Genomic DNA, 23,508 nt, shown 5'->3' with positions numbered 1-23,508 from the left:
AATTAATTTAATATAAATTTTTCGGCCATGCGAAAATTATTATACGTTTTGAAAATTGTAATAATGCTTGTAACTGTAATACGTCATATTAATATTCATCATCATTGCAAAACAAAGGGTATATACATATTGTTTGCGATAAAAAAATAATTCTATAAATATTTTGATATTTTTAATAAAACGTTATAATTAAATCATGCTTTGTAATTAATTTTTAAAAACGTTTCTGCCGGTTTCTTCGTATCTCCCTCTGGTGTTGAATTTGCGATGTTATTTTTAATATTAATAATTAAAATATTTCCGAATAAATTTATTTAATAAATATATTTAATTTACATTTGTAATCTTAAACTGAATTTTAAAAACGGATAAAGTGGGTGCTAAGTGGGCGAACTTTTCCTTGTTTTTTAAAGTCTTAATATCGAAATTTTTAACACGCCTACGTATTTATATACCATTATATACAATCTCGTATCAGTCTCGCTTGTAAAACCAACGTAATTAAGGCGAGTACAATATATGTTTATTTAATGTATAGTTTTTATTTATTAATTATAATTTTCATTAATTTAGAATAATTTAATTGTAAACGAGTAATAAAATCCTAATTTCTCATTTTTAAATTCCATAATGAAAATATACGAATGGTAATAAAATTTAATTTAATACGTCACAAGAGGGCGCTATGGTTATATAATATATAGTTTAAATATTTAAACTTTATAGTTAAATAACTGTTAAAATTTATGTATTTAAAGATAAATAAATTATATATATTTAATAAAATTAAATATCCAAAAATTTAAATGAGATAAAGAATTACTTTTATTTTAAGGTCAAAGGTGACTCAGAACGTGATTCTGCGTCACCTTTGACCTTCCTTCTCATATAATGGTTATTAAACTATGTAATTGAGTTTCCTATAATTCGCAATTTTTTTTTCTGACATAAAAACACATTTCACATAAATTTACCAAACGGAAATTATGGAAAAAAATTAAGAAAAAATATTATTAAATTCAAGGAATATTTTTAAAAGAGAAAACAAACAAAACAAATTCAAACCGATTTTTCACTGACTCATTCAATGCAGCTCAGTAAATTTTTTTATTTTTTAATGTTTTCAGAATGTGTGTGAGAAGTAAACAGGCTTTTAAAATTCTTAAAAGTTTCTAATATATGAAAGTAGAATAAAAATACAAACAAAAATATGAGTTTTACTTTTTTTTATAAATCAATATTTTTAAATATTCAAGAACATTTCTTGAATTTTATCATATTAAAACTATTTTTGAAGTTATAAATTTGAGAGAGATAAATACTTCTTAATCACTTTTATTTTATTATTTTATTTAATTTTTTTTTTACTAAAATACAAATTTACCTTATTTAGCTTTTGCTTTTATGCTTTAGTATAAAAAAAGCAAGATTTTAAAATGAATTATGCATTTCATAGGGATTTTAATATAGGAAAAGCGTCTAATCTCGAGAAAATTTCACAAAAGAACAAGAATAATAAGTAATAAAAATTTAAAAGAAAAGTTTAAAGGAATTAGTTATTTTTCACTGATATCTAATTAAAAGAAAGTTGCTAAGGTATTATTTTTTGTTCGTTGCAGAATTAAGTTATCTAAGAAGCTGTATAAAGAAAAAAAAAATAAGAAAAGATTGATGTTAAAATTAAAAGTTTTGCCAGAATATCTAAAATATTTTTTGCATTTAAAAAATTTGGTCTCGTTCTAATACTTCTTGTCTGGTACAATCTTTTGTAATTGCTGAAAGAACAAAAATGTTTTTCTTTACTATTGTTGTTTTTAAATTCAATCCAAAAGACTTTTTGCACCTTTTGCATTTTATTTTCTTCTCCTCTTGTTTTTATGTTGTTTATACCACATTAATTTAACTAGCTCTTTATAAATCATCTATCACAAAATTCCTAATAATAATGTAGATTCTTTATAGAAAAATTTTAAAATTTTGGTACTTCAATATGATAAAAACCTAAATAATCATTGTTGTTTTACTTTCTGGTAGTTATTTTAATTTTTACTTTTTATAATTTTAGTTTTCAATTAGTTTTACCTTTTACTTATAAATAAGGACTAATTTTTTTTTAGTTAAAATATTAAATAATTTCAGTTTTAATATGTTTTTATATTTTTTAAACTTTATTAAATAATATTTACTGTTTTAGTCGTTTTTTTAGGTAAAAAATATTTTAATAATAAGGTTTAGGAAGTGTCTTAAAAGTAAATAAATTTGAAATGAAAAATAATTTTTACTGAAAATTAATTATGGAGAATGTTGAAAGTTCATATAATTAAATTTTTTATTGTTTAAAAGCTTTATAAAGACTAAGCAAAGCATTATTTAATTTTATAATTATTCTATTTTGCTTTTAAGAAATTAAATATTCTTAATATTTATTTTTAACTGAATTTATTAAGCTTTTAAAAATTTCTTAAACTAATCTGTTTTACATTCAGTTCTTTGAATTATTTAACACTTATTCTTTAATTATGAAAAAATATTCTAATAAAAACAACAGTTTGTATCAATTTCTAATTTAATTCAGTGTGTTTAATTATTAATGAAAATTACTAACACTGAAATTTAACAAATTTTCCATCCTTTATAAATAAAAGGAATACTAACTAATCACCAAATTTATACCAAATATTCCAGACCAGATTTATAATTATGTTTTTACCCTGATTTTTAGATATTCATATTTCAGTGATTCTGCCATGACAACCATGGCCTGGCAGCAGACTCCACAGTCAGGTCCACCGGGTCCTCCACCACCAAACCAAGGTCCTCATCAGGGTACACAGCAGCAATTATCGGTAGTTACAACTGTATGGGGTGTTACAACAACAACTCAGAGTGGTCCTCTAGCCCACAGTTCCTATGGAGCTAACACTTCAACAACTATGGCTGAGATGTCTTCTTATTCTCAGGCATCTCAGGGTTATCCTACAGGTGCAGGTGTAGCTCAAAAGCCTTATCCACCCCAAGGAATGTCTGTTCCACGCCAGACAACACCTGGGTATAATGGGTAAGTTTATCAATTTAAATATAGAAAATTATTTTAAAAGAAGTGTACTGAACAAACACACAATGTGATCTCATTACAATCATAAGTAAGCAAATTTTATTTCATTTCATATTCAAATAATTTATCAGTGTATTTATGCTGATTGCATAAAATTTAAATGTCCAACAAAAATTCTGTTCTCATTCACATTAATAGAAATTTTTGTTCAAATGGCTTAAATATGATGATTGATATCAAATAGTAAGTAATATGTAAAGAAGCAGCAATTTTGACTTTTGTAACCTGTTAAATTCAGATGATGTAATTAGTAGAAACTATGATGATATTTACTAGTATTTACTCTAAAAAATTGTAACTAAAATTTGACAATTTGCAGAAAAAATTAACAATAAGTTTTATTATTTTTCTGCACTTTAACATTTCAAAATAGAAAAGTTATTTTTCATGCTAATAATATTGCAAATAAAATTTTGCAATTTTTTCTAATATGCTGAGGACATCAAGATACAGAATTCATGCTAACACATTGTCAACAGAATATGTTGATAAAGCATAATACATATATTTAAATTTGTTTCAATATGGAAATCCTTATGCAACCAGAATATACAAAAGAAATGATATGTGGCAATACTTTGAAAATAGTGTGTTATGCTATGCTCAGCAGATATGCTACCATGAGGTGTGTTGTAAAATATTTTAGTAAGGGGGCAACTTTTCCTGTTTCTTGCTTTGATTTTATTGAAACTTTTTCAAATGTAGTTTCTATGTTCCCTGGGGCAGATGCCCCATCAACCTGTCTATTAGTATGATAGCCAAAATAGAACTGGGTAAATCTTATAGCCATTCTGAAAGGGAGAATATATTCCATCACTGAGAACTGAATTCACATTCACCCAGCCTGAAGCCAGATACAATATTGGCTGAAACACCACTTCTATTTCTTGACAACTATGCAAAAATCTGTATTTTGAGAATTACATTCTGAACATTTTTATAAAATAAATATTTTAATCTATAATATTTTATATCTTATCTAAAACTAAAATTTTTTTCAGTTAGTAATGACATAATTAAGAAATGGAAAAACTTTTTAATCTCACTTTTTTCTTATTTTTTTAAGAAGTAAATGTTCGGATGTTTTTCTCATTTATTTAATACTCTGTTATTAAAAATGATTAATTGATGAATTTTTAAATATTAAAAACAATAATTAATTATTAATATAAATCAAGATATAATCTAATACATTAAAAATTTTTGGTTGAGTAATCAAAAGATTTTAAAAATTAAAACTACAATTTAGAATTTTTAGTAAACTCAAGGTTTAATGATTTATGAATTTAAATTTTAAAAATATCATAAAATCTTAAATTTGCAATATTAAATTTTAAATAAAAAAAAAATACAATCTTCAAATCATTTGGAATGATAACCACATTGAACAATTTTATATTAGTTTTTATTTAAAAAAAATTATTATTTAAATGCATACTCGGCTTTCAAATATTACAAACATTCCATTACAAATCACAGCCATTATATTTAATGATTTGTCTTAATAATTAAAATTTAGAATTGAAAAAAATATATATGATTTTTATTATTTTTCTACATTTTAACATTTTATGCCTTAAATAGCTAATAAAATTCCTGTTTGTTATTTACAATTACAGTATATGTTTTCTTTTCTTTTAGCTAATTAGATGCATCTGTCCATTTTACATTCCAGAATCTGGAATGTTTAACATTTGAATAGAATTTTTATGATATATGTAATATTTTTTACTCTGTTATTTGAAAGTTAAATATTTATCTGTTTGATAATAGTCTTTTTGATATTAAAATTTATTCTGACAAAATTCTCTTAAAGTTTATATTTATGAAGATTATTACAAAAATCTGAAATATTTTCTTACCTTAAATATTTAACCAAAAATGTTTAATTATTAAATTAAATAACAGATGTTAAAATTATTTAGTATCTATTTTTATCTTTATTTTATGATTTGTTTTTTTATTCTAGTGATGAAAGTATATTAACGGTTATATATTGATAAAGATCAAATTTGATTTAAATTACATCTTTAACTTTATAAATATTAATAGGTAGTTAATTTAAACTTTTGATATCCATAAATATTTAGTTATATTTATAGATATCCCCTGAAGAGACAAATGTCTATTTATGATATTTATAGCTTCATTATCAACTTTAAATTTGCTTTATCTCTGCTTGTAAAGGGGCAATAAATGTATTTGTTAATAATAAATGATAAATAATGAATTAATAATGTATATTGTTTGCATTTGGATTTATTGAGAATAAAATTGATGGGCTAGAAATGAATTTTGATATAGTTTATGTATTTTAATATTTACTAAACATCATTTTAATTTTGTAGGGGATTATCTTTGATTTTATTTTTTACTTGTGTAGATATGGTCCCAATCCAACCACAATGAACACTGGTATGAGTGGGTCAATGCCAACACCAGGCCATAATGGAGCTGGAGATTTTCAATCTCCTCCAAATGCTCTTAGTGCTGCAGCTTTAGTAGCTGCTGCTGCTACAGCTACTGCAACTGCTACAGCTAGTGTTGTTGCATTACAAGAACGGCAACAACAAGAAGTTGCAATGAATAGTCAATACGGACAGGTATGCATTTTAAATGTAGAATTGACAATGATTTCTTTAACTAGATTCTAATTTCTATTAATTATAAATATACAGAAAAAATTTTTTTCTGTTTTCATGATGCATACAGTTGATATTTATCAAACAAATAGATATTCAATAGGAAATAAATGTTTCTATATATATTATAATATAAAATACAAAGTAAAAATGTATGGATTGTATACTTTTATGAGATATATATCTATATTCTTCCAGATTTTGAAAATTTATTACAGTTACTTGTTCATTTAAGTGCAGTGAATGTGTTAAATATAAATTCAATAAAATACACACATATTTGTATTATATTAGAATGCAAAAATTAAAGATTATATATATATATAATCTTTAATTTTTGCATTCTAACATTAAGAAACAAAAATAATTCTCTTTAATTACATATATTCAAAATGAGTATTTTCAAATTTACTTTTAAATGTTTTCATATTTTTCAAATATAAATATTATATTGTAATGTGAACCCTTTGTACTTTTTCCCATCATTATTTAATATAAAACTGCAGTAGTCAGGTTAGTATAATTACTTGGCTATTGTAAGATGATGATGGAAAGGAATCAATTTAACTTACAGTTAAGTTCTGGTTTTTTCATCTTACTCAATGCAGTTATCAGGTTCACTCAACATTCATTTCAATGGATACTCCTGTCCATCCAGGAAGTAAAGGTGGTTAGAGTGTGGTATTGATCATACCACCTTCTACTGCCATTTGGTTGCAGCAGATGACATTAGAAAACACATACCAGAGAAAAGCAGTGAGATTGTACATACTTTGCTCAATAAGTTAGAAAGGATTTCAAACAATGTATCTCTATTGTATTAGTTTTCACTATACTTTAGACTTCATTTATATTTTTAACTAATGTATATGTTTATTCTAATTTTATTTTGTAAGTTAATTTTAACTTTATTATTTTAAGAAAAAATTTTGAAATAAATTATTTCATAATAAATAAAGATTTTATGATGATAATTTTATAACAAATTTTTTGTCCTGATTATTCAATTGTAATTTAATTTCAGTATTATCTATGCTAATTATTAATTTATTAAAAATTTTCTTTAAATATAATTTACTGTAATTAAAAATAATACATCTACAATATTCAAGCATTTGAATTTTGTCATACTAATTTTCATAATGATCAGTCAATTATTATTTAAATACTACTTAAATATAAATATATTCCACTATGTAATCTATTAAAAATCAATTGAAAATTACTTGATTGGGAAAAAAGATTTGATTAAATCCCATTTATTTTATTTTTATGTTATTCTATTTATAAATCTGTAATTTAACTTCTGTATTATCTTTGCTAATATTTTTTAAAAATATCTGACTTTTTACAATTGATTATTTATTTTAATGATGACAGAATAATCTAACATAATAATAATCATTAAAGAATTGAAAATTGAACAAATATAAATCCACTGTTACACACAAAAATAAGATATTTTTCAAAAATAATTATTTATTGTTTAATAAATAATTATTTTTGAAAAATAATTATTTATTAAACCTAAAAAAATAGCATATTTCTTTCATTAGAAAATGTCATGGTAATTTATATGTGCACAATAAGGTATCTTATAGTTGCATATGTATTTTTAAAAGATATTTTTATTTATTTAGATAGTATTTTCTTATACTAATAAACGCTAAACTGAAATATACTTAAAAACTCTTAAATTTTTATAAGATATTATGTAATAATTTATATGTTTATATTTTTATTATTTTTCAATGAAAAACATATTAATTAATTCATCAAGTTATACTATTATTTTATAAAACAATAGAAAATAAGCTTTTATTAATGATAAGTTTATTCTGTGCTTATTTCATTTAGTTATTTAACTAAAAGTTCTATAGAAATTAATTGTTCACTTTATATATAAATGAAAATCTAAAATTAAATTAAAATATTGTAAGAAAAAAGATATATTAATTTTTATTTTTATTTTCTAAAGATTAAATATTAATTCTTAGAATGTTTAGAATAATCTTTCTAGGATTAAGATAACTATTAAAATATCAAATATAAATATTTATATTCTTGAAACAGTAATAAACATAATTTGCATAAAAATATGCAATATCAACATTATTCTGAAATATTACATAATTAAATATGAATATATAACAGATTGTTATTTAACAGTTATTATTTCTTTATAACTTTTTAAATAATTGCTAATGAATTAAATAAATTGTAATTTGAATTTTCATTTATTCATATAATGAATTATAAATTAATTCTATCACATGCAGAAATTAATAAAATTTAGAAATACATGTAAATCATTTTTTGAAGGAGTTTGTAATATGTATATGCAATTACATATGTATACATTTTATATATAACCTGTAATACATGTGTACTGTAAATTCCAATTAAATAATATATATATATATAATAATATATTTTTTTTTTTAATAATTTACTAAATCTTACAGATAAAGCTCAACATTTATGTAATACAATTGTCTTTTAGTAGATATTTTACATGTAATAATTACATTTTATATTTATATTAATTTATACATAATTCATCTATGGTACTAATTATTTTTGATGAATATATATTTATAAATTTAAATGATACATATAATTGTATGCTTTCTGCAACAATATTAAGATTCTGTAATGCAAATATTCTTATTATATGTTATTCCTTATATTTTATAAAATGAAAATAGAAAAAAATTATTAAAATTTTGTTTTTAAGTATTAACTTTTAAATTAAAACTTGTAAAATTTATTTGAATTAAAAAATTCATATAAAAATTAAATATATTTATACTCCTGTCAGGTTAAATGAATAAAAAGTGCATGAATAAATCAGAAATTAAATATTTCTTTTATTTCAAAATTATTATTATTGACAATTAGAAAGAAATTGATTTAATTCTTAAATATTAAAAATAATTTTTACTGTTAAAATTTGAATACTTTAGAAGAATTTTAACTATATATATTTCTATATATATTTGATTATACATCCTCCTGACGATCTAGTGTTATGTTTTAAATTAAAAACATAGTTTCTAACACTCAAACTAAGATGTGTTTATTGTTTGTCATTTATATAGTTCAAATTTTGATTTGATTTATTTTATTTTTTTTATAAATAATTCAAAAATATATACATAATTTTTCATTATTGAACTAGTACAAAAGGAAATTTTTGATTTTTGCATAATTTATATAAAATTTCATGAATAAAAACTTTTAAATTTGTAAAGATGGTGAATTTTAATCTATAGAAAGAAATGTTTGGTTGAAAATCTAATTTAAGAAAGTTTATAACAAATTGTGTTTTATCTACAGTTCATTATCTAATAAAAATGCATCTTCACATAATAACATGATTTAAATAGCTAAAGTTTTTTAATAAAATTTTTCTTTCAGAATATACAAGGTCAGCAATTTCCCGTGGGATATGGTCCACCAACTTCTCAACGAATGCCATCAAGCCCAGGAATGAACAATCCCTTAGCTAATCCTATGGGAAGCCATATGAACTCCATGACTGGACAGATGCCTAGCAGTATGGGTTCTGTGAATAATTCTATGATGAACATGCCTAATTCTATGACATCGATGGGTTCCATAAATTCAGCAATGTCAATGAATGGTCCAATGGGTATGAATAGTGCTATGAACAAGTCTAGCATGCAGAACATGCAAGCAATGACTGGTCCCAGTCATCCAAATGTATATTCTACAGGGACACCTAGTCCTCAAGGCCGAAGCCGTTCAACTCCTTATCCAAATCCACAGAAGAGGCCAAATCAGTACAATCTTATGGTACAACAATATGGTGCTGGTGTACAGCCATATAATCCAGCACAGCAAAATTATAATCCTGCTCAGGTATTTTAAATCTAATTTTTTAAATAATTATTTTTATTTTATAAATATTTCTTAATTAAATGTTTAAGTAAAAATGTTATTCAGAATTAATACAAAAAATAATATAAAACATTTAAAATATAAATATATCAATTTATCTGTTTTCTTTTGTTATTAATGTAATTTTGAAATAATCATAAGAAAAACGTATACATCTAATGATATTATACCAATAACAATAATAGTGATTTAGACACACAAAAAAGAAAACAATAATAATAATTAATTATAATAATTATTATTATTATTATTGTTTTCTTTTATTGCTGTGTCTAAAGCACTTATTCAAGAAACAGATCAAATATTAATTTTAATTAAACATATACAGCAATTTATTAGCAATTGGTTGATCAATTTAGAATTTTCTGTTAAATGTTGTTTCTGCAATTTTTGAATTGTATGAAAAAATTCTGATCAGTATCTTAAAAAATATTCATAAGAAGCTTGCATTTAAAGAAGTATAAATTAAAAAAGTAGTTTAATTTAAATAAAAAAAGGATTAGAATTGATTGTATAAAAATTAATTATACACTTTGTTGATAATAAATTCATTTACATAATCATTTGATTTAAATTATTATTATTATTATTATTATTATTATTATATGCAAGTATAGCCATATAATATGAATTTTAAATCAAATGATTAAATCAGTGAAACCTGTTCACTTGTTAAAATTTCACTTAATCTAAACTGTATATGTGAAATCTTTTAAGGAATTAAAATATTTTTGGCACTAAAAATATTAAATTAATTTTTGAAGAAAATCATGGAAGATATTTAATATAAATAAATTAGTAGTATTATTTATTTTGAAAAATTATAATTAAAATATCAAAAGATGTCACTAATTTCAATTTTAACTTTATAAATTTTTTATATAATAGTTCATCATTAAAACTGTTATGATTTACTTTAGTATCCAGGTACCCAACCGCCACAATTCACAAAACAACAACAACAATATACAACCATTCAACAACAACAAATGACATCACACTCCTATCCACCTCAACAACAAATGCGGCCTTCAATGAGGTCACAGGCACCTCCTTATGGTAGTCAACCCACTCAATATTATCAACAAGCACATTTAAATGGTGCTCCTCAACAAACACCTTATGATCCTCATTACAGCACACAATACAGCCAACAAAATATGCAGGTATGATTTTAAAATTTGAATTAGAATTCAAGATTTAATCATAATTTTATCTTTAATGTTGATTTTAATTAAATTTCATTTTATTCATTTTATATTTATGATTCAATTTAATTGCAGAGGAATGTAAATTATCAACCATCACCAATACCTGGTAATCCTACACCACCTCTCACTCCTGCTTCCAATATACCTCCATATTTATCACCAAATCCAGACTTGAAGCCTACATTTCCTGATGTTAAACCACCACTGCCACCTCAAAGTAAAATTTGTGATATTTTATAAAATAATTAGAAAAATATAATTAACTTTTCAAAAATTTATTCAAAAATCATTGATGCTTTGGATAAGAAATAAGATTACCTTATTTGTTTCAGAAGACGATGAATTAAGGCTTACCTTCCCGGTCAGAGATGGAATTATCCTTGCACCTTTTCGGTTAGAACATAATCTAGCTGTAAGCAATCATGTCTTCCATCTAAAGCCATCTGTTCATCAAACATTAATGTGGAGAACAGATCTTGAATTGCAATTAAAATGTTTTCACCATGAGGATCGTCAAATGAATACCAATTGGCCTGCCTCTGTACAAGTTTCTGTTAATGCTACACCTTTAAGCATTGATCGAGGTGAAAACAAAGCTTCTCATAGGCCTCTGTATTTGAAAGAGGTCTGTCAACCAGGTCGAAATACGATACAGATTACAGTAACTGCATGCTGTTGTGTAAGTGTAAATATAATATATTCAAATTGAAGCTAAAATTTAAAAAAAACAATTAAAATTTATTCTGATTAAATTATTTTATTTCTGTGTCTAATTATTCTAAGTCAATAATGAAGTTTTTTTTTTATAAGAATTTTATTATTTTAAAAAAGAGACTTTTCTTCTTTAAAATAATGAAATTCTTAAAAAAACACTTTTCATTATTGATAAATTTAATTAAGTTATGGTCTAGTCAAACATATTTTAATTTTACAATGGCATTATGATGTAAATCTGCTGTAACATAATTAAAATAATTATTTATCTCTTGTTTGATATCTACACAGTATCACTGATTATATTCATTCACCTGAGCAAGAATATAAAACAAATAATTAGCAATAATTGTAATTTTAAATATTATAAACAACAAAAAATTATTAATTTTACCAGTACTAACAACAGTAATATTTCAAATTTCTAAGACTGATTGTTGAATAACATAATAAGTAAACTAGAATACATTACAAGAATGTAAATAAAATGAAGTTTTACAATGGGAAAATGTTCTTGAAATTTTAAATAAATTCAACATTGATATTCAAAATACTATTTTCTTTCACGAATACAGATTGTAATAACACTGAGTTTTGATACTCAAAATATAGTTATTTCAGAATTTTATAGCAAATGTGCACCATATATTGATTTGTATGATTTCTGCAGCCATAGCTATGAGAATTAACAAAATATTTTATACACCAAATTTTTTTTGGAAGTTTATTATAAATTTTTTTGAACATAAATTTATTGATATTAAAGATATATCAATTTTAGTCAAAAATCAGAGATTAAATTACATATCTTCATATTTACAGTCCCATTTATTCCTGTTACAACTTGTTCATCGACCAACAGTACGATCTGTTCTCCAAGGATTATTAAGAAAACGTCTTTTACCAGCTGAACACTGCATCACCAAAATCAAGCGAAACTTTTCTAATGTTGCTGCATCAACAAATAGTTCAATGGGAATGGAAGATGGAGTAGAACAAACTGCCATTAAAGTATCTTTAAAATGTCCCATTACTTTTAAGAGGATAACACTGCCAGCTAGAGGACAAGAATGTAAACATATACAGGTATCTTTATAACTTGCAATATTTTACATTTATATCCAGTGTTTTCTTTATTTTAAATAACAAATTTATTTTAGTGTTTTGATCTTGAATCATATCTCCAACTTAATTGTGAAAGAGGTGCTTGGAGGTGTCCAGTGTGCAAGTATGTACTTTGATTGTTATTTTTAAATTCAAATAAAAATTTAATTTTAACTATTCTAATTAAAAACCATGAATTTTGAATATATATTTTTTTTCTATCAGAATACAATGTTTGAATTTAATAAAATAATAATAATTATGGTATTAAAAATTGTTTTTTTTTTTTTTTTTTTTTTTTTTTAGTAAACCAGCACTTTTAGAAGGATTGGAAGTGGACCAATATATTTGGGGTATATTGACTAATCTCAGTAATTCTGATATAGAGGAAGTAACTATTGATGCCACTGCTAGTTGGAAACCTGTACCAGTAAAAACTGTAAAAGAAGAACATGATGGTGGTTAGTATTTTTTAACCCATCCTAAAAACAAAATTTATTTATATTATACTAGGGGTCTTTGCCCCCTCTGGATGTCTACAACAGCTCAATTCCTCTCCCACTTTGCACACCTATTCCCAATATAGACTTTGCTCCCTTTACCCTACCAACCCTGCTTGCTTTGTTCCCATTTCAGCCCAACCCCTACCCAAGTTAGCTACTTTTTGCTTCTCCTTGGGCCAACTCTTTTCACTTCACTCCCTTTGCTTCACTGAACTGCCCATTCACTTTGGTCACTTGTTCAAAAATTTCATGCCAATTCATTGATTCCCAGTGCCACTATTTCTATTTTGTTTTTTTCATGTGGGAAATGTTTAAGCTAAGTATTTTAGAGTAGATAAGGCAAATAATAATAACAAATCAATTATCCTAAACTTTCTTCTTCTTTTTTTCATAAATAAAGTTTGTATATAATTGTAAGATTTATGGAAAGTCTAATTTGCATTGCATTACAATATATTCAAAATTTCATATCTGTTAAATACAGGTAGTTTCCATTTCAAGAGTTTCCAAGTTTACGAGTTGTTTTTTAACACCAAAAACTTAGTTGCAATGACTTGGAAAAGTAACAGAGTTCCTAACTTTTCATGCACAGTATATTAAATCATCAGTTAATAACACATTAGAATTTACAGATAAATATTAAGCTATTAAGATGATATCTACTTAGAAGGTAAACAGTGTTAATTGTTATATCCAAGTATAAAATGATAAAAAAGAACCATTCTGATGATCCATTTTAATTATATGTAAGCAATTTACTGAAAAAAGTGAACTCAATATTTATATAAATAAATTATTTTGTGTAAATATTGTTTAATTTGATAATGAAAGTTTAATTTTTATTATTGTAAAATATGTAAAAGTGTTAATAAGGATTATTAAAATAATATTTCTTGCTGCAACTTGCATATAGGCATTGACATACTTTATCTTCTGAGAAACAATCATCCTGATAATGAAACTTCCGTCTATAAATCTTATCATATTCTCACTTCATCACAACAATTTAATGAACTCTTGGCTTAGATAATAACTTTTTCACTAAACAGTTGCAATTTTTTTCTTGCTTGAGAAATTATCTTTGAAACAAATCTTTTGACACTGATGAATTATAAATTTCTAACTGAAAAAAAATTTAGAGAGTATTTAAAATTGAAAATTGCAAAACTCTTTTACATAAATTTTGACTTACTTCTTAGTCTAATATTTAATGATATATTAATTTGTGTATAAATAGATTCCATTGTAAATATATTTTGAATGTTCTAATGTTCCAGAAATAGAACAAAGATACAGTACATTAAAGTATAGGTAAACCTGAAGTTGATCTATAAAGCAGTTCGAAAACATTTGTTCAATCATTAAATAATTGTGTGGAAAGTGAAAAGGCTGTTTGTGGGATATTTTTAGATTCCATTAATTTTCTGTGTAAATTAAATAAATGAATCTGTACTCCAGTTTATTAGATGTATTCATTTGATAACTTATTGATTTCACAAATACAGTATAAACAATTCTAAAAATGTATTAATTTTATTCACGAAAATAAGATTTAATGCAGATCTTTTTAAGAAGATATAGATACTGTATAAATATAAAATATAATGATAAAGGATTTGTATTATAGAATATCCCTGTAGTGGACCAAAACAGTTCAAGGCTATGTCACCAAGTAGTATGACACTTCCTACCACAAGTACCTGGGAAATGGGACAAGGTTTATCACCTTATGCACCATTACCACCTCCAGATATGCAGAGTAATTATAATTTCATTTTAAAAATATTACAGAATTAATATTGAAATATATATTAAAATATTATGATTTTTTATTATTATTTTAGCAATATCAAATGGCCCAATGCCTAATGGTCCTATGATGTCCAATGGAGTAGGTTTTGGTACTCATGGGACAGCAGGATTTGACTTTCAATCGCAAGCATCTGATTTCAGTAGTCCACTTTCTCACCTCAATGAAAGTGTAGCATCATTAGATCCTTTAGCTGCAATGGAAAAATCACTTAATCATCATGAACAGGTAGAAAAATATTGATTTTAATAATACTTGAATGTTATTGCTAAATATACTTACAATATTAAATATATATTTCATAACATAATAGTATTTGAATAAAATAACAGAAAAATAAATCATGAAAATATATTAAAATTTTTGTATTAAATAATCCATCTTATTTTATTTTATAAATAATTGTTGAAAACTTTATTTCAAATAAAATTTTTACTTACAGCAAATGGGAACCATTAATTTACATGATCAAAGCAGTCAGGGTCTTCGTCACCCACCTTCCTCATCATCTGGGACCAATTCATCCCAGCAAACATCTGCTATGCCCACAACAACTCAGGGACAGGTGATGATGCAACATGGACCACATACACCTCACACTCCTCATACTCCTCACACACCACATACACCTGGAAATTCTGGAGGGGGTCCACCTAGTGTGCCACCTCCAACTTCCCAGCAATCAAGTGGTACAGAAAACAATAGCAATAGTACCACAGTGGTTGCTTCAAGTCAGCCCAATAGTCAGTCATCCACAAACAGTGATTCTTCTCTTCCACATGCTCCTGATCTTGGTGATTTAAATTTTGATCCTGCAGCTGTTATTGAAGGAGAGGGACAAGGACAAGAAGGATTAAATGTAAGTAGGATTAGGTCCATTTGTATATCCAAATTTCATTATATATGATGGTAATGCATTGATTACTATGTTAATTTAATTTGATATATGGTTGGAATTCTTAAATTATATTAGCTTGTCTAATTCTAGATCTCATGTGACATTATTAATCTGTATATGAGGTAGAAATGATGATATTTATTTGGTTTATAAAAATAACTCAACAAGAACTGCTGAACAATTTGCATTTATGTTTGTTGTTTTTGTTTCATTATAATTAACACTTTTACTTAATCATTTATCTTTTAATAACTCTTCATGAAAACTCTTTACAATAAGCTATTCTAATTAATAAAACTGATATTTATAAAAAATCAATATTATATATCTTAATTAAGAAGAAATTAAGATATATTTAATTCCTCACAAATAAGATTTTTTTTAAACAAAGATTGAAATTTTCATCTTGATTTCAAATTTGTTTCACAAGTTAATTATTTTAATAGAATAATAATGTTTCATATGATATAATTACTGTATTGATAGAAATGAGACAGGACTACAATAGGCTCTCAGTTTAATGGACTAATTGGGGAAGGAGTGTCCACTATTGCTGGAAGTTCATTAAATCAAATGTATTTTAGAAATATACATTAATAACAAACTTACAGCGTACATGATGTATTAAAATGTTGGTATAATGTATAATTTTGAATAAAATATTAAATTGTACACTGAGTAATTTATGCTCATAGACTTATCTTTTAGTGTAGTCTATCTGTGAATAAAAAGAAGTTATAAATTTTTCCATTAAGACAAATTTTTTGATCTAATAAATTTAGTCTATTAAATTGAGGATCTATGTACTGTATTTATAATTCAAATATGAAAGTTTAAATTTAAAAAATTATCATATCTTACCATCTTATAATTTGTCTCTGTAAAATTTTTTAATAAACTTATGAAATACAGTTGTTTGAAATGATTCAAATATCACTTTATAGTGCAGAGAGAATTGAAAAATGCTATTTAAAAGGCTATGCAAATATTTCAGTGCAAGGTGCTTTCCTTCTTACAAACAGGTTAAGTTTCAGAGGTTTCATTATAAGTCAAAAACTAACCTAGAAAGTATGTTACACAGAATAACCACTTATCACGAGTGTTTGATCCTTCAATGTACATAATGAAACACATTTAATTCATTTACCCATTTGTTATTGTTACTAACAAATGTGGTTTTTCTCATCTAAATCACTTAGTTTCATAATGTCCAGTTTAGTTTCTATGGTAATACAGTGACACTTCTTGCCTTTATCATCACTGCTAGATTTACTATTATTTTTCAGATGCATTTTTAAAACACTAATCATAAATGTTTATATTGCAAACAATAGCAAAAAATGCTGTTACTGCAATATTATCAACTTCAACTTCATCTCATGACCAGTAACGGGATCTTAGATTTATGCAAAAACAAAAAATGATGATATGCAATAGAAATAAACCTAATATTAATTTTCTTTAGAAATTTATTATTTATTACTGGCCAAAAATTGACTTCAACAACACCTCATGAGTGTCAAGAGAACTTCAGAATCTGCATGAAATTTAAATTTTAGATTTATGGTCAAATTGATTGTAAGTATGAAAGGTCATACATTGAAGATTCGTAAGTAGGCGAGCACCTGCACTAATTTGCATTATTTTCTGGAAGTATAGAGAAATCTAGTAATGTAAATAAGGAATACCTAGGAAAGATAATCTCTTGAAATGTAAAAACTAATAATACAGTTAATTTAACATAATAACTTTTGTAATTCAAAATCATTTATCTAGCAAACTATAATATAAGACTATCTATTAAATAATTGAACTCTTTATTTAAAATAAAACTTCTTATTATTTGTTTTCAAAATATACTTGTTTTATGATAAAATACATTAATTCTATCATTTCAGTCATGTTTGAAATACGATTCAAAGAGTGAAATGCCATTATGAATAAAAGCATTCTCAACATTCTATACACATCTTGAATCAATATTTCAAAGATGGCTGAAATGGTAGAATTATTCAAATCTTTGCTTTGGAAACTTTTTGGTTTCAAATAAATTGTATCCAAATCATTTCAGCAGTTTTATACTGCTTCTCTCTTTAGTGTTTGAAAATTCTGCCTGATAACTGTTTATCTTTCAAATTCTCATTTCTTCTTTCTTAGACTAAGCTACATATCCCATTCAAAATCTTGTGTAGAGGATAGAGCATCATTATTAAACATTTTTTTATTACATTAAATACTTCAGTATTAATTTTCTTAAGACTTTATAGACTATAAATCAATGATGAAATTTTCCATACATACAGACATTTTATCATTTAATACTGAATTATAATAATTAGAATGAGTTTGTTTTTACATAAAAATTACTTTATTAACAATTAATAATTTTAGAAAAATGTTTGCAGAAAAAAATCAGCTTGGTAAAAGCCTCAAACCTGTAATTCCTGTATACTGTATATTTTATTTATATCATCATTAAATATTTCATAAATATCCAAGATATTAATATCATCAAGTTCTTCAATACTTCAAGTTTCTGTATTTAAAGTTTTTACTTAATTAGCTTCCATGTAATGGATATGCTTTTATGGATGCATGAAACTAGGTCAATATGTAATAGTGCAGCATAATTTTTGCCAAAAATTTGTCAGTAAGACTCAGACCATTAGAGAATGGTTCAAGTAATTTTTTGAGACTATACAATACATTGTTGTAGTGCATCCAAATGAAGCCAAGCAGATTGCAGTGAGAGTCCTATTGCAACTGTTAGAGATGAAAACTTCATTTTTCAGATGATGTTATGCATTTTCTTATTCAAATGCTCAGAAAATGCACAACTGTTTAGACAAACATCTCAGTTGATGGAAAGAATGTTTCCAAAAAATGTTTCCAAAAAATGTATCAAATAGCCACTAAGATCATCTGGCCTTGCACCAGGCATAGACTTTGCAACCATGTATGGTTAGTCTTACTGAAATGCATGTTATGGGTTATGTAATAAACATAATAAACTTAAATAACTAAATATACCTAACCTATGGGTTATCTGTAATCTGGGCTCTCTGTATGGTAAAATTACAGTATATGAATATTAGTTTTTATTCTTTGATTTCAGATATTACTTTTGGATGATCCTGCATATAAAATTTATTAATTAAATTAAAATGAATTAATTTTACTTTCCCTAGTTTTATAAGTAAAATTCAGATGTATTAATATTAAATGATTTAAATTTTATTTAATTTAACTGAATTATTCCTTTCTAATATTAAATATGTAATAAAAAAACTACCATCATATACAAATTACCAGTTGTAGTATCAAAAATAAATCTTATATATCTACACCATATGTAATACAAATTAATCTTACAGCCATATTATAAGTGAATCATAATTAAAAACTATCAGAAATTTAGATTTTATATGTATTATATACATTTTATCATCATTTTTAAGATAATGTTACTTTAATAATATATGCAAACTTATTATTTATAGCTAAGTCAAAATATAGTACTTGTGTTCTTTCCTTGTTAATAGAAAAAAATACAGATCAGGTTCTTGCACACATTCTACTTCTGTTTTGCAGATAATCTTACAATGACTTAAAATTGATAGTCAATTTATGCGTGGCATATGAATATAATTGTACTACTGTATATATATTTTATATAATATACAGTATTTATACTTTGCCTAATTGTACTATTATTTCCTTTATTTGTTTATATTATTTATGGTAATAATAATGTCAACACACAAATTATTCAGAAAAAGTATTACTATGGGTTTACTACTTCAGAAAATATACATATATCTTTATATAGTATAAATATATTTATGTGATATATAGTGGGAAGCTGCCACCAGATGATAGCAGGTTAAGGGAACTCCAAACTACAAAAGTTTGGGAACCACTGATGTATACTGTATAGATTTTAGATTTCAATGTTTGATGTTATTAATATAATGATCATATAACATTTCAAATTAATTCTTGTTACGAACTTTACCCAACCTAAAAATTAAAAGTTTAAAGGAGCTGTATAAGTTACAAGCAAATCAATAGCAAAACATTAGTTTTTATGAAATATTTGTAGTAGTTTTAATTATTAAATGTTACATGTACAGGTTTATAATGTTTTATGTAATGCATATAATATCCTTATTTACTAGTACTTGTTATTTTTAGTTATTTAGTTGTAATTAAACATTATTTATCTAATGGTGTATTATATTTCTCTTTTGCTTTTTATTCATTTTAGCTTTTACCAGAAAATGTGGTAGATCCAATGGAGTTGTTATCATATCTGGAACCTCCTGATTTAGGCAGCACAGGATCAAACACAGGCACCACTTCCACAAACACAACTTCCGTAAGCAACAGTGCAACACCTGCCACATCCAATAGTACTAGTGATGATCTTTTAGCACTTTTTGAATCTTAAAAGATATCATATTGGATGTTTGGTAGCTTTGTGATGGTTTCTGCCTTTTAGTGTTTATTAACTGACTTTTATACCAAAGCACATTAAATCATCGAATATCTTCGACTTGGCCAGTTTGTCGTGTTTTTACTCGGCAACAATTGTACCTAGAAACTGTACAGTTCTGCACTCATTTAAACGTGATAAGTTCACACCATGTACAGATATCGAGCCCTGTTACAATTCTTGTCTTCATAACTTGAAAATAAAATGTTCAGCAAAAGGCTGTACATAGAACAAGGATAATAATAGTTGTGATAGGTATATTTATTGCATGCACATTTATTCCATCCATAGTAATTTTCTGATGGAAACTGTTGTGTTGATTGCACCATTGTAATAAGAAAATCCATTCTCCTAAACAGAAGTCCTACAAAATTATGTTGAAAACCTAAGAGTACCTCAAGCTCTGATATCAACATATACAAATTGTTAAGATTATCTTCAGAGCTACAAAGCCAAAGCCTTAGAGCATATACAACGGTTGGAAAATCTCATTGCACAAGTCATCTTTGTCAGACTCCGAAGATTTCTTGACTGATCTCGTTATGCAAAGGAAGAAATTTACATCAATGTATAGTTCAAATGTTACTCTCTTTTAAGAACTTGCATAGACAATACAATACATGCATTTGCAAGCTATAATTCTTACTTGTGAAAAATAAATTCCTTTCTTGTGACACTAACCTCTGTCCATATCTATTGTATGTACAGATGAACACAGCATTACACATTTTGTTGTTAGAAATTGAAAAATAGCTTGTGCTTCAGTGACTCAAAACATCTTTATTACAAGGCAATTTTGTTGCCTTTTGGGCATTAGTTGAAGGTAATCACAACTATATTGCAGTGTTCTTCGTTGGTTGTCCACTTGTATGCTGGCAATAATGTTTTCTCCTGGGAATGGTGGTGCATGGTGGCTGACTAAAGTGGTGCACTTACCAAATCAAACATTTAGACTGGCAACAGCCATGAACTGTTGCACAGTCAGCAATACAGCCCTCTTAACCAAATTAGTATATCTGTTAAAACAATGTAGATGATTTCATCTTTATTCATAGCAGATTAATGCTACTATGGATGATTATCTTCACTGTTGTTTGTTTGTAGCATTCTTCATGTTGTCCAAGAGCATCATTGCTAAGTGAAAGAATTTAAAAAGTAAAATAAAATAAATGCATTATTGCTAGTGATCAAGGAATAAAAGTTGAAATGATGTTGTTGCTCTATTATATCAGGAACAAGTCCTTTCATACATTTACTTCTACAAAGTCCATTTCTCCTGCTTCACTATTTTAAACAATGATAACATCAGTTTGTATTTTGTTCATTGAAAACATAAATTAATGCAGCTTTTTGTAGATATAGAATTACTTCACACAGTTCATGCGCTGTTGCCATCATGTCCTACAAGAAAAATTAAAATTTTGCACAACCAACCATTTTACATCTTGGATTTAAACCCTTGTTAGAACTGTGTTAGAGATGTGGGTTTGGTTTTCTCCTCTTTGCATCTTTTAAGTTGGAGAGTAGACTTGTTTTTATTCCAACCATTCACCCTGTATAGCATCCCTTACAATTGCCAAACCATTAAATAGCAATTGTGGATTATTGTTAAAAGCAATCCTATGCTCTCCAATACAACTGTATCAATCAATCGGGAAATCTGCCCAAATTGTTGAACAATGTCTTTTATTGTATTGTGTGTTAAGCAAGGGCTTGGTCCCAATCTGTCCATTACAACAAAATTATTGTATGCAGCTTTTCTTGTCTGTACCCAACATCTACCATATTTGTTTTTATGGTAATGTCGTATTATTAGTGTAGATATGCATATTTATACAATAAAAATTTGTATGGAAGTGTTTTGTTTATATTATATGAAAAGTAACAACAGTTATTTTACAGACAGTTTTTGAAATAGAATTTATGAAAAGAACTGGAATTATACTGAAAATTTTCTGTAAGTTTATATATAAAATTAATGATGAAGTATTTAAAAATTTGAATTAAATTTTTGTATTCATATATGTTTGAAAAACAGACTGAAAATAAATAAATTTTTAATATTAATTTACAAGAATTAAATAATTACAGGGCTTAATTTTTTAATAAAAGAATTATAGTAAATTAATGAACATTTTAATTTATACTTTAATAAATTGTATATTGCAGAATACATGTGTTTAATAAAATTGTAGTTGTCATTTTGTGATTATTATTACTAAATTATAATACAGTATTTAAGAATATTTAATAAGTGAATGTTCTGAACAAACAAGTTTTAAAAAACTAAATAGAGTAGAGAATCTGAATTTTAATGATTCAAATTTTCTATTCACAATTTGCCAGTCTTAACTGTATATCCAGCTTGACATTTATAGAATGATGTCTTAGTTTACAGAATTAAAAATTTATATCTACTTTGTAAAAGATAAAAAAGGGTTATCTACTTTATTTTTATAATGGAACACAGAAATCATCTCTATCTTTAAGTATCAATCTTAAAGTTTCATAAGAAAATAATAAATTTTAATTTATTATTATAACTGTATAAAAAAATTAAATTGAATAATTTGGTTCTAATGACCAAAATATGATTTTGCCATAATTCCTATAATAGGAAATTTAAGTCAAAACAATTGTTATAATGATTTGATAAATTTAAAAATTAATGATAAACATGTTTTACCTAGTGTGCTTTTATGCCACTTAAAGTAATTGTTTAACTTTTCCAACCATGCACCTTGAAAGAATGCTGAAAAATCAAGGAGAAAAACATTATTTAAAAAAAAAAAAAAAAAAAAAAGACACTTTTAGCCCATTACTTTAATTTAAATAGAGTTAGGTAGCCTAATAAATAGGATTTTAACAATTTGGAGGGCTTGCACCCGAAATGCATCCTTTCCTAAATCTCACCTTAATTAAGTAAAAAGAAATGGTTTACATATTGACACAACTGAAAAGATACTACTTTACTAACACTACTTCCAAAAAAGTCAAGCTATAATTCTGAAGTTCTTGTTCACCTAAGTTAAATGATGTATGAAAACAAAAACTTGAATATTTTTATACAGTTACTATTTACTGAATCTCAA

General features: G+C 25.2%; 1 protein-coding gene across 6 annotated transcripts in view; it reads left to right on the top strand.

The window, feature by feature from the left end:
* Nucleotides 1–22,272, top strand: part of LOC136981042 (zinc finger MIZ domain-containing protein 1-like) — a 99,450-nt gene extending 77,178 nt beyond the window's left edge. For 3 of the 6 annotated variants that reach the window (XM_067277303.1, XM_067277307.1, XM_067277308.1), the window contains 13 exons: nucleotides 2,723–3,058; nucleotides 5,499–5,718; nucleotides 9,178–9,642; nucleotides 10,602–10,847; nucleotides 10,965–11,109; nucleotides 11,225–11,571; nucleotides 12,429–12,692; nucleotides 12,767–12,834; nucleotides 13,017–13,171; nucleotides 14,841–14,972; nucleotides 15,058–15,251; nucleotides 15,466–15,882; nucleotides 20,189–22,272. In XM_067277303.1, the coding sequence (XP_067133404.1) occupies nucleotides 2,723–3,058; nucleotides 5,499–5,718; nucleotides 9,178–9,642; nucleotides 10,602–10,847; nucleotides 10,965–11,109; nucleotides 11,225–11,571; nucleotides 12,429–12,692; nucleotides 12,767–12,834; nucleotides 13,017–13,171; nucleotides 14,841–14,972; nucleotides 15,058–15,251; nucleotides 15,466–15,882; nucleotides 20,189–20,371 (3,172 nt within the window). In that variant the 3' untranslated portion in view covers nucleotides 20,372–22,272. The remainder of the gene's footprint in view (nucleotides 1–2,722; nucleotides 3,059–5,498; nucleotides 5,719–9,177; nucleotides 9,643–10,601; nucleotides 10,848–10,964; nucleotides 11,110–11,224; nucleotides 11,572–12,428; nucleotides 12,693–12,766; nucleotides 12,835–13,016; nucleotides 13,172–14,840; nucleotides 14,973–15,057; nucleotides 15,252–15,465; nucleotides 15,883–20,188) is intronic. The other 3 variants (XM_067277306.1, XM_067277304.1, XM_067277305.1) reach the window with 3 other exon arrangements.
* The last annotated feature ends 1,236 nt before the right edge of the window (nucleotides 22,273–23,508 follow it).

The sequence above is a fragment of the Centruroides vittatus genome, unplaced genomic scaffold, assembly GCF_030686945.1.
Source record: "Centruroides vittatus isolate TY-2023 unplaced genomic scaffold, ASM3068694v2 contig_742, whole genome shotgun sequence".
NCBI classification, from domain to species: domain Eukaryota; kingdom Metazoa; phylum Arthropoda; class Arachnida; order Scorpiones; family Buthidae; genus Centruroides; species Centruroides vittatus.
The sequence above is the reverse complement of the archived record's forward strand: the minus strand, read 5'-3'. Positions and strand labels throughout refer to the sequence as shown.